The 13328-nt window shown below is 38.1% G+C and overlaps 1 protein-coding gene across 7 annotated transcripts in view; it reads right to left on the bottom strand.

The window, feature by feature from the left end:
- SLC38A6 (solute carrier family 38 member 6) overlaps positions 1-13328 on the bottom strand; it is an 80714-nt gene that overhangs the window by 65848 nt on the left and 1538 nt on the right. For all 7 annotated transcript variants that reach the window (XM_082386619.1, XM_082386618.1, XM_082386615.1 and 4 more), the window contains exon 3: positions 11631-11704. In XM_082386619.1, the coding sequence (XP_082242745.1) occupies positions 11631-11704 (74 nt within the window). The remainder of the gene's footprint in view (positions 1-11630; positions 11705-13328) is intronic.

Here is a 13328-nt window from a genome sequence, read left to right on the forward strand (position 1 = left end):
TCAATTTCACAGAGGTGAGATACTGCAGGCAGAGAAAAAGTTCTAGGATCCCAACATACTGCTTGGTTCTGCAGTGAACAAGATTTACAGTCATTCATATCCTATAAATGCTATTCACTGGTTTTCAACTTTAGACTCAACTTACACATAAAAAATGAATGACTTGCATATGATTACAAAACAAAGTAAATATTGTCAACCTTGACAATGTAAGGGTACAGCAGAAGGACTATGGGAAATAGAAAGAGAACAGGGGAAAGCAAGGATAGGAGCACTAATACAAACAACATAGCAGAGTCAAGACACACCATCTAAAGTCCATGAAACAAAAATAAAACTTTAAATATGTTGTTTATACTGAGCCTGCGCTCTAGAGCCCACGAGCCACAACTACTGAGGCCCGCGCGCCTAGAGCCCATGCTCCACAAGGAGAGAAGCCGCCGCAATGAGAAGCCCGCGCACCGCAACGAAGAGTAGCTCCCATTCGCCACAACGAGAGGAAGCCCGCGCGCAGCAACGAAGACCCAACACAGCCAAAAATAAATAAATAAATAGATGAAATTAAATAAATAAATAAATAAATGTATTGTTTACAGTTACAAACAATCAGTGAAAGAATTATTGAATACAAACTAATGAAAATTAGAAGGGGAAGGATTAGTGCACCTGAGCTAAATCTTCACCTTCCATAATGAGGTGTCAACAGATAAAATTTAAATCACTAAAGAACAGTAGAAGAATATTATTTAGACTTAGGAAGGTAACTCCCCAAAAGAATTCAAAACGAAAACTCTAAATGTTGCTAACCCAGTGAAATGGAACTAGATGTGGGGGAGAATGAGCGGGGAAGTGCTTCAAGTCCTCCTGCGCAAGTGCACACACACATACGCATGTACATGCACGTGTGTGTGACTGTTAGTACCTTGATAAAATTAAAAGAGGAGGTTGATTTAAAAATATGTGTAACCCTGCAGAGACTCACACCCATCCTTCCCTGCAGCCCAATAACAAAAAGTTCAGTTCTGCTACAGGAAACATTCCGCCCTCAAGGCAAACGATACGAAGGGATAATCACTACAAGAGCAGGGTATGCACACAATCTAGCCTAGGGTTTCTCATCCTGCCACTACTGACATTTTTGGCCTGGATAACTGTTTGCAGTGGGGGGCTGTCCCGTGCACTGTAGGACGTTTAGCAGCATCCCTGGCCTCTACTCACTAGATACTAGTAGCACCTCACCCTGCCCTGCAATTCTCAGCTGTGACAACCAGAGATGTCTTTAGACGCTGCCAAATGCCCCTGGGGGAGAAGAATCAAGGCAAGATGAGAACTACTTACTAGCAGAAAGGATGAGACAAGAACACCATTCAATGAAGATGGAATCACAGAAACAGCCCACTTAATTGTGAGAATATTGAACTATGCTCACTAATCACAAGAAAAAGATACGAAATTATAAATAGTTTGGACAGCTGACTATCACTCCAAACAATAAACAAATTGAGATGGGAAATACGAATAGGAAATAGGAATCTACTGTCTTTCAATCAGTTTCAATCTCGTTCGCTCTCACAGTGACAGCATCTCACAGTGCTGAAGGGGATTCCTTGTGACCTTAGCAATCCATATCCTTCACACAGCGCCCAGACCAAAGCTGGGGAAAAATAAAAGGCTCTCAACTTTATTGAGAAATGGTGTATTGGTGTCCAACATATCATGTAAATGTTGTACACTCTATTTTATAGACCATACAAGAAATTTTCAAAGGTACTTTTGACTATATGTAATTTTTGCCTTGTGTGTTAATTTTGGAACTTTTAAAATAGTCCCTCTGTAGCTCTAAGCCATTCATCACCCACATATCCAGCTTTTATTAAATATCCTCTGTATGTCACGCACAGTTTGGTAGATGCTGAGAAAACAATGGTAAATGCTTTCAATATACACTAAATTTTCCAGGAATACAATTACCATGTAAATGGATGTTTGGTTTTGTTTGGAAATTTGCCAAAAACTGTTCGCCATTTAGGAAAATCACATCACCAACAGCATTTATTTTGTTTTTGTTTCTCCTTTACTTGGCTACATGGCATTATATTATGTATAAATACTGTATTAGTTTCCTATGGCTGCTGTAACAAAGTATCACAAATTTGGTGACTTAAAACAACAGAACTTCAGGGACCTCCCTGGTGGCGCAGTGGTTAAGAATCTGCCTGCTAATGCATGGGACAGGGGTTCGAGCCCTGGTCCAAGAAGGTCCCACATGCCGTGGAGCAACTAAGCCCGTGCGCCACAACTACTGAGCCTGCGCTCTAGAGCCCACGAGCCACAACTACTGAGCTCTCATGCTACAACTACTGAAGCCCACATGCCTAGAGCCCATGCTCTGCAACAAGAGAAGCCACCGCAATGAGAAGCCCGCGCACCGCAACGAAGAGTAGCCCCCACTTGCTGCAACTAGAGAAACCCCTTGCACAGCAACGAAGACCCGATGCAGCCAAAAATAAATAAATAAATAAATTTATTTAAAAAAAAAAAAAAACAGAAATTTATTTTCTCACAGTTCTGGAGGTCAGAAAGCCAAAATCAGTCTCACTGGGTCAGTATCAAGGTATTAGCAAGGCCACAATCTCTCTAGAGGCGCTAGAGAAAATCTGTTCCTTGCCTCTTCCAGCTTCCGGTGACAGCTGGCATGACTTGATTTGTGGCCAAATCACTCCTATCTCTGCCTTTGTGGTCATATTACCTTCTCCTCTTCTGTCTGTGCTCTCCCTCTGTGATACATGTGACTGCACTGAGTCCACCAGAATAATCTCCCTTGCAAAGTTCTTTTTTGCCATAAATGATAACATTCACAGGGATTAGAATTTGGATATGTTTTAGGGGGGCCGTTGTTTAGCCCACTACAGGTAGGTTATAATAGCTATAGGAATTTCATTTTAGATAGTAAAATGAGCATTTAAAAATTTTTTTTTTTAATAAGAGGAGGGTGCTGTGATGGATAGTATTTCAAATCACTGCTCTGAAGGGTTTCAGTAAAAAAAAAAAAAATTGGGGAGAACCAGGGGCCATTTTACTCCTTACTTATTTCCTCATCATTGCTAACAATTAAAATCCTCATAAAAGAATTGTCACCTTACTTTAGGAAGAGGAAGATAGGCGACTATGTTCTCTTTCTCAGTGGGCTCTAGGAAGAACCAAAATTCTCTTTGGAAGCAACAATTGGTGAATCCCAGTATCCACCTTGACCCTTTTTAAACCACTTCAGTGGCTTCTCACTGCCTCAGCAAAAACTTCAAGTTCCCTAGGATCTGACACTTGTCTATCTCCTCAGTTTCACTTTCTTCTTTGTACCTCATGCATAAATAAGAGTAAACTATTTTTGGTACCTGAGTAAAATGTTCAGTATGTACCTTTTTTTTTTTTTTTTTTTTGAAATTCACGTTCTTTTTTTTTTTTATTTATTTATGACTGTGTTGAGTCTTCGTTTCTGTGCGAGGGCTTTCTCCAGTTGCGGCAAGTGGGGACCACTCTTCATCGCGGTGCGCGGGCCTCTCACCATCGCAGCCTCTCTTGTTGCGGAGCACAGGCTCCAGACGCGCAGGCTCAGCAATTGTGGCCCAGGGGCCAATCGCTCCGTGGCATGTGGGATCTTCCCAGACCAGGGCTCGAACCCGTGTCCCCTGCATTGGCAGGCAGATTCTCAAACACTGCGCCACCAGGGAAGCCCAGTATGTACCTTTGTATATGCTGGAATATTCTCTCTTGCCTTGTCTGCTAGTCAAATTGCTTTTTAGCTCATTCCTCCAGGAATATTTACTGAACCTCACACTCCCCATCTCCACCCAGACAAGGCAAAACATTCCCTCCTCTGAGCTATCACTAATACCTTGCACATATTTAAATTACCACACTACATTATGAATTATTTGCTTATGTGTTTGTCTCCCCTTCTACATTATGAGCTTTTTTAAGGGAAGGAAGTGAGTCTTATTTACCTCTGTAATCCTAATAGATAATGAGTATAGAATGAATGAATGAACCTCTATCCTGGGCTTCAGTTCTAAGACCTGTCCATCTAGTTTTACTTCAAAGTCCACATATCCAAAACTGAACTCATTTTTATTTTGAACTAACATCTGCTGTGTTCTTATGTCCATTAATGACACAATCATTAATCCAGTGGCCTACGCCAGAAATCTGGGAGATATCCTCAGACATCCTCTTCTCCACATTCAGTCTAACTTCCCCACGTTCCTTAACCTGTTTTTTTTTCTTTTATTCTCCTGTTAATACCTTGTCTCAATCTCCCACTATTGGATTCTTAGATTTTTGTAACAGCCAGGCTTGACTACTAACCTACCCAGGTACTGTTAGTGCAAATTAGAGCTAGACAGACAAATGAGAAAGGCACTCCCTTCAAGAAGAAGAGAAAGAAAGGAGTTTCCATCCTGAACACACGCATGAACACATCCTGACGGCAAGCACGGCCTGGAGAGCTGACTGTGTCTTTGTGAAAAGAACTACTCTAATCTGGAGGTGGCTCTTAGATCTGCTACTTGGTTGTTGTCCTGGGAATTCCCTCTACTTCTCCCCTGTGCTAGATTCCCTATTTTTTTGGTACTCTTTAACTTTGGTAAATGGCATCCTGAATTGCTCATTAAGTAAGAGTGCACGGGAGATAATTTTTTGAGTCCTTACATGTATGAAAATGTCATTATTCTTCCTGCACACTTAAATGATAGTTTGGGTGGGTATAGAATTTTATACTGAAATCATTTCCCCCCAAAATTCTGAAGGTATTGCTTTATAGTCTTATTTGTAGTACTTCCTGGGAAGTCTTTTGCCATTATAGTTTTTGATTCTTTGTATAAGAATTTTGGTTTGTTTGTTTCTCCTCTCTGAAGCTTTTAGTATAGTTTCTTTATAACTGTATTTCTGATTTTTCACAATTATGCACTATTTTAAAAATTAATTTTTATTGGAGTATAGTTGCTTTACAATGTTGTGTTAGTTTCTACTGTAGAGCAAAATGAATCAGCTATACATATACATATATCCCCTCTTTTTTGGATTTCCTTCCTATTTAGGTCACCACAGTGCATTAAGTAGAGTTCCCTGTGCTATACAGTATGTTCTCATTAGTTGTCTACTTTATACATAGTATCAATAGTGTATCTGTGTCAATCCCAATCTTCCAATTCCTCCCCCCCCGCCTTGGTATCCATACATTTGTTATCTACGTCTGTGCTTCTATTTCTGCTTTGCAAATAAGATCATCTATACCATTTTTCAAGGATGCACTTGATACGACTTCTTTTACAATCATTATATTGCTTACCAGGAAAAATGCTTTCAATCTGGAAACTAATTTCTTTCAGTTACAAAAACTTTGCTTGTATTATTTTGTTGACAATTTTCTACCATCTAATTTTTTCTGTTCTCTTTTTGTGGAATTCCTATTATTTGCATGTTGAACCTCCTGGACTGATCCTCTCATTTTCTTATATTTTCTCTCCCATTTTCAAGCTCCTTGTCTTTCACCCCTCAGGAAATGTCCTTAACTCTTTCAGCCCAGCTACTAAATTAATTTTAAATTTCCTTTTTTACATCTAGGACTCTTGTATTCTCTGACTATTGCCTTGTAATAATTTCTTGTTCTTGGTTCAACAATGCAATATCTCCTTTTAGTTCTCTGAAGCTATTAAATATAGTATTTTATTAATGTTTTCATCTGGTCTCTGCATTATCTGTTTCCTCTTTTCCTCTGAGTTTGTTTCTTTCCTTTTTTTTTTTTTAACAGACTTCATTTTTAGAGCAGTTGTAGGTTCACAGCAAAATTGAGCAGAAAGTACAGACAGTTCCCACATTCCCTCTAACCCCACACACGCATAGCCTCGCCCCCATCAACATCCCCCACCAGAGTGGTACGTCTGTCACATCAATGAATCTACGCTGACGCATTGTTATCACCGTAAGTCCATGTTTAGAGTTCACCCTTGGTGTTGTACACTCTATGGGTTTTGACCAGTATAGTATCATACAGAATAGTTTCACTGCCCTAAAAATCATCTGTGCTCCACCTCTTCATTCCTCCTTCCTCCCTAAACCCTGGCAACTACTGATTTCTGTCTCCATAGTTTTGTCTTTCCCAGAATGTCACATAGTTGGAATCATACAGAATGTAGCATTTTAGATTGGCTTCTTTCACTTAGCAATATGCATTTATAAGCATCCTCCATGTCTTTTCATGGCTTGATAGCTCATTTCTCTTTAGTGCTGAATTATATTCTATTATCTGGATGGACCACAGTTTATCCATTCATCTACTGAAGGGCACCTTAGTTGCTTCTAAGTTCTGGTAATTACGAATAAAGCTGCTATAAATATCCATGTGCAGGTTTTTGTGTCGACATAAATTTTCAATTCATTTAGGTAAATACCAAGTAGTACAAATGTTGGATTGAAGGGTAGACTCTATACCTTTTCACCATGCTCTTCACACTTGTTTTGTTAACATGTTACTTTCAAAATTACAGAACAGATACTTTCTCACATTTGGAACTTGCATTTGGAGTAAGAGAAAAAGAGTCCAAAATAACTCTAAGATCTTTGGCCTGAGCAACTAGAAGGAAGACTTATTATTTAATTAGATGAGAAAAGACTGGAAGATGTAGATTGGCAGTGCAAAAATGGAGAGTTTGATAAATTTGAGATTAATATATTAGATATCCAAGTGGAAGTATCATGGAAGAAGTTGGATATGAGACTGAAATTCAGGGGAAGAGGTGCAGGCTAGGGGTATAAATTTTAGGGCCGTAATGAGCCCAAAAGTGTAAAAGAAAAGAGATCAGAGGAATACTGCCAGGGTATTCCAATGTTTAGAAGATGGGGAGATGAAAAGGATTCAGCAGAAGAAAAGAGAAGGAGTATTCTGTGAAACAGGAAGAAAACCAGGAGAGTATGAATAGTGTTTTACAGAGGAAGGTGTGATCAACTGTGTCAAGTGCTGATGACTAATCAACTAAGATGAAGACAGAACTGACCACTGGATTTAGCAATGTGGAAGTTGCCGGTACAATAATTTCTGTGGAATAATGGGGAAAGCCTGACTGAAGAGTGTTCAAGAGAGAATAGGAGGAAGGGGAAATATCTGGTATAGACAACTATTTTGAGGAGTTTCACCATGAAGGATAGAGCATACTGAACGAATGTGGAGTCATTTTTAAAATGGAAGAAATTATAGAATATTTGTAAACTGATAAGAAGAAAACAGAAAGGAACAAAGATGATGAAAGAGAAGAGAGGGAAGAAAGTGGCTGGAGTAACGTAGGTGAGAGCAGATGGGGTCATAGTATAAGTGGAGGGATTGGCCTCAGATAGGAACACAAAGAGTTCATCCAAAGTAACAGAATATATAGCACAGATGAAGATGGGTAGGTAGAAATGGTAGCAAGAGCTACCAGCAAAAGTTCTTTTATGATTGCTTCTATTTTCTCAGTGAAATAGAAAGTGAGACTATCAGCTAAGAATGAAATCAAGGAGAATGTGTTGAAGGTTTGAGAGAAAGAAGAAAACAAAAAGTCATCTCCTAGATAGCAGAGTAAGCAAGTGAATGAACTAAAGAAGTTAATAAAGATTAGGTGATCGCATCACAGATCCACTAGACATTGAATTATAGCGATATTCATCTGCATGGTTGTGTCTTCTTCAGGAACATTCAACTGCACAGGTGCCTGTGTGAAGTAGGCAGAGTTACATTTAATCATGATTGGAGTTTTGCCAGGGGAGTAGCATGATGAAAGGGAGGAGCAAGGGAGTGATTCTAATAATATACCAGGAAACTTCAACTGGATAAAGAGGGGAAATATGGACAAGAGAGTGAAGGAGAGTGCAAAGGTGGTAGATCAATGAACTCAAGTCCTGGCAGAGGTGAAGAATTGCCAGAGTTGGAGTACTTGAGGGAATAAGTTTAAAAAAATTAAAAAGATGGTGGTTTTTGGAGGGTGAGATTCTTGAAAATGAGATTTTGGAGGGATGCAATTTTGGTAATGACAAGATCAATGGTATGACCATGGAAATCAGTAGCTGAGGCAGGCCAGGAGTATGATCATTAGAAGAGAAGAGGTTAAGGAAATGAAAGTATTAGAAGAATTATCTACATGGATATTGAAATCATCCAGAATTATGACAGGGGTAAAACTGAAGAAACTGAAAGGAAAGCAGAAGCTAATATATTCATAAAATGACAGAAAGTGGCTGAGGAGTCTATAGATGTTAACCATAAAGGGGGAAGTAGGTAGCATAGAGTTATGAGATTCAAAGCTGGGGGTTTAGGGAGAGGGAGGTGGTTGAAAAGTGGAAATGAGGTGTGACTAGGACACCTATCCCATCTTTAGACAAGTATGAGGGACATGGAAGAGAAAAGAGTGGCCACTTGAGAGGACTACAGGGAAAGCAGTGTCCTCAGAGAAGTCTTAGGTTCTCTTAGAGTAAGAAAGTTAAGGAAATGTTCAGAAAAGAGTTGAGGGCACAGGGTTTTACTGATGACTGACCATGCGTTCTAGAGGGCACACTGGAAGGGTTTCAGGAGTTGGGGAGAAGGGGGAGACGAAGTCAGAAAATAGATGACAAACAACAAGGTCCTACTGTAGAGCATAGGGAACTAGATTCAATATCCTGTGATAAACCATAATGGAAAAGAATATATAGATGTATAACTGAATCACTTAGCTGTACAGCAGAAGTTAACACAACATTGTAAATCAACTATACTTCAATAAAATTTAAAAGAAAAGAAAAGAAAATGGATGACAGAACCATATGGAGTGAGTCTGGGAAATGAAGGATAACATAGGATTCTTGAAGTGACTGACATACATTGAGATAAGTGGTATAATGTCGTTAATCCAAATGATCTCAAGGCAAATAATGATGACAATGCAGTGAGTGGTGGGGATCAAGGACTAGGAAGTAGGGACCTGACCAGATGCAGGCTGAGTTCTAAGACTCTGATTCCCTTCTGCTGACACTGATGTGGAGGCCAGAGGAGGGGAGCTCCTCATTTATTCTCAGAGCACAAAAATTTCCCCAAAGAATCACAACGAGCCAACTGTTTCTGAGACAGCAATATGTACAAGACCTTGCAATCCTTATGGGTTCTGGCCCAATGAGAACTCTTAATAATAAAAGCTAGCATTTACCAAGGACCCGACATTTTATATACATTATTATATTTCATTCTCACAACAATCCCAAGAGAAAAATATTATCACTACCATTTTAGAGTTGGCAAACTAAGGCTAGAGAGATTAAGGTACCTTACATGCCTCCTCAGCTCCCAAGAAAAGTCCAGATAGATCCCAAATCCTACATAAAATCGAAAACAGCAGATTTTTGTGTGAAGAAATCCTTTACTTTCATAAAGATAAAAAATTCTCTTGCACTCCAGGCAAATAAATGAAGAAGTTAATCTGTAAAGACTTATGATAGCCCTTTCTCCGACCAATGAATTCAATCTGAGCATAATACTCCTTTATGACAGTCCAATAAACTGGGGAGAAAATTTAGCTATACATTATTCTCTAGAATGAATATATATATATATATATATATATATATATATATATATATATATATATATATATTTGTTTTTAATATAAAAAATTTGTTAAAGCCTACCTCCACAGAGAATTTTACAATCACTGAAGGAAATTCAATCAACAGAAGGCAGGTGCATCAATGTATATGAAGAACCATGAAGAAGTTAGCTCATGGACCAAATAAGCTACAAAAATCAAAGAAAAAGAAAAAAGAAAGAGAAACAGAGCTTTTCACTTATATGCCCAAAGTTACAGAAAAGAACAACAGAGAGTGTCAGAATTTCAAAGTTAAATACAGATAAACTGAAGGAAAGCAAAAAAATTAGAATTATTTGGAAATCTTCATAAATTGAATATTACTTCCAAATAATTTAAATTAATAAAGCAAAACACTTTAGTTAATGAAGACATAATTGCCATGTAGTTGACCAATGTATTAATCTTTTAGTAGAATCCATGATAAAATAACATATGAAGATGTTAAATTATCACAATTAAGTAAAAATATTTTTTTTACACAAAGAAGCAAAATTTCAAAACATGTCATTAAAATTCCAGTCAAGTTTCAGCAGGATTTACAAATACACTCATTTAATGATCTTATTCCTGAATCTGGGATGCTGTTATGAACAATTTGTTACTTTGAGATTAATATCATTGCACTGTTTCCTAGTATTTTTATCTGTCTGCACGTTCACCCAAGCCCCTTGAAAGCAGAGGAATATATTTGTGGGTTGGATGGCCAAAAGCAGTGGCACAAGTTACAGCTATGAACTATGGATGCTAAATCAGTTTTGCATAAGAATCCCCTGGAGGACTTTTAAAAATATATTCCTGAATCCCACCTCAGATTCTTGGAATTAGAATCCCTAAGGCTTAGAAACCTCTGTTTACAGAACGATCTGCAGGTGTGTCTGATGCACAGACAGATTAAACAGACTAGAGCTGTGGATTTAGAACTATGTTCTGAAGACAAAATACTCAAGAAATACCTGTGGGCTTCCCTCACCTGTTTCAGTCAGAATAATCCTATTTTTATCTATTTTATGTATCTATTCTGTTTCTTAAAGTCTGAAAACAAAGATCATATACGGCAAAGTGAACCCACCCACATAAGAATTAAACTCATGATTCTGGAGTCAAAACTGACCTAATCCAATAACAGACAAGACTAGGCACTTCCCTGGTGGTCCAGTAGCTAAGACTCCGCACTCCCAGTGCAGGGGGCCTGGGTTCGATCCCTGGTCAGGGAACTAGATCCCACATGCCACAGCTAAAAATCCTGCATGCCACAACTAAAAGTTCCCACATGCTGCAACTAAAAGATCCCGCATGCCACAACAAAGACTGAAGATCCCGCGTGCCGCAACTGAGACCTGGCAAATAAATAAATAAATATTAAAAAAAAAAAAAGATGAGATTAGACAGATAAAAAGACCAGGACTGATGGACATAGAGTATTTGTTAATGCCAAAAGAAAAACCTTATGAAAGCAGTTCTGTAATTCATACACTTTTATTTATTGCAACTTAAAAGAACTTACTCAATACATGACTGAACTGCATAATAAAGTTTCAAATGGAAAAAACTCATACACATATGAGGGGGGCAGAGATGGCAGTAGTAGTAGATCTGGGAAGGTGTTCTCGAGGAGATGATCACCCTACGAGAAAGATGACCAGCATGAACACCTGTCTACTGCTTCCCCATAACACAAGGTCTGGATCCTTTAAACACCTTTCAGGTGCTTCCCCTAATCTACTCTAACCCAGAAAACTATGTCATGTGTTGTGGAGAAAGGCAGGGAAGAATGCTGGTTTCCTCCTCCCATTCTGTTCTTGGATATTCCTCTGTAGGACTGGGTCTACATATCCTGACCTTTTGAAATTCTCCATTTCAACCATCCTACCTAATAATAATGTATGTCCGCTGGAAATCTGAGATTTGAGACAGCCAATGCAATGTACATAGATATAATCACAATGGGCTACTTCATCAAATGAATCAGCATAACATTTTACTCACCTGTCTGAATACACAAACTAAGCAGGAGATGAACTGAGTAAGAAGCCAGGAGAGCGACTATCAGCAGCAAGAAACTAAAATATAAAACAGCACATGGTCAAATCCCTCCCCAATTTCTTTTTTATGGTATCTCATTAAAAAAACAATTTTTTTTTCCACATTCAAGTGCTCACAGGGACTGTCTTTGAGTAGTTGGATTATGGTCATTAAAGAAAGTAAGAAGATACTTTCTATATTTACCAAATTTTATTTAAATGAATATGTACTGCTTTTAAAATAAAACTCAGAAAAAAACCAATGTTTATTTAAAACGACAAAAGAATTTCCTTCTTTAGCGCTCTTGTCTGCTGACTGCTGGTTCAGCCATTCAGTTATCTTGTAATACATCCCTTTTATGACTCATTTTTCCTATTGTTAAGTCTAGAGAGAAGTTTCAGTTGTGAAATCTCATTGTCTTCTTTTTTCTTTGCTCTATCCCTCCCCTTCCAAAGATGTGTACCTCCCTATAATTTTGAATTAACACTGCATTTCCTAGCATCTATTAAACACACACTCACCAAACCAAACCAAAAAAGTACAGTTAACACACTTCTAATGACACCATTTGAAAAATGTGCAATGTAATAATTGGGGTCCTCTCGCCAAAAGTATGAAAAGAAACAGCATGCAGAATCCCCTACTTATTCTCAGGAAGGTACTGGCAGGACAAACTTCTAGAGAGCTGTCCTCAGTGGAGAGCTCCCGAAGCTGAAGAAATTCTATCCTTGTAGTCCACTTAATACTTGTTAATAAGCAGCAAAACTGAGAGGTGAAAGTACACTTGTCAACTGATGTCAGAGACCTCACAAAGTAACAGTTTGGCATCACCAAATGGAAACTGTGATATGATTCAGCAAGCACCCATTCAGTGGTATACATCTGCATGTAAGACACTGGAGTATAAAATGTGATTTTTCAAAGGGAACTAAGAAATAAGTCCCATGATTATGTCTTGCCTAAGATGTCACACATAGCTTTGAAGTTTTAAAACTATGGAAGTCCGTGAATACGTCCCATAATAAAAGCAAGTTGGTCTGCTAATCAAGAATTTCAAAATAAAAGCAAAAATGAACCTACATGAGACTATGTATTTTATTTATTTCTTTTTTGAGACTATGTATTTTAAATTTCCTAGAAAAATAGGTCTGCTTCTACTGACAAAACAAACTTGTTCATTCATTCTATTAAGCATGGTGCTAGATGCTAAGGATAAGGTCTAGTCCTAAAGGATTTCAGAGTTTAGTGGGGAAACTCACTTGCAACAAATCATTATATTATAACAAAAGAATAAATATACAAAGTACTATGGAAGCACAGAAAAGACAGGAATGTCTTCTATCTTGGGCAAACTGGCATATGAGCTGAGTCTCAAAAGATGAGAAGGAATAAGCACAGAATACATGTCTAGCCTCAGAAAGTGAAAAAAGACTACTTAACGGTAGGAAAAGAGGAGATGGAGAGAAATGAAAGAATCATGTGCTTTATTTACACTCACAAAATCACTATTTATAAGTAATCTGCATGGCTGATAAACTTTGATTTACTTTGGCCAACTTGACACAACAAACAAGCCACTTCTTAAGGTTATAAACAAGTGTGGATCAAGTTTCCATTTTTAAAAATTAGCCACACTTTGGATGAAAAATACAAATTATGTAG

The sequence above is a fragment of the Balaenoptera borealis genome (assembly GCF_965194805.1).
Source record: "Balaenoptera borealis genome assembly, chromosome: 3".
NCBI classification, from domain to species: Eukaryota; Metazoa; Chordata; class Mammalia; order Artiodactyla; family Balaenopteridae; genus Balaenoptera; species Balaenoptera borealis.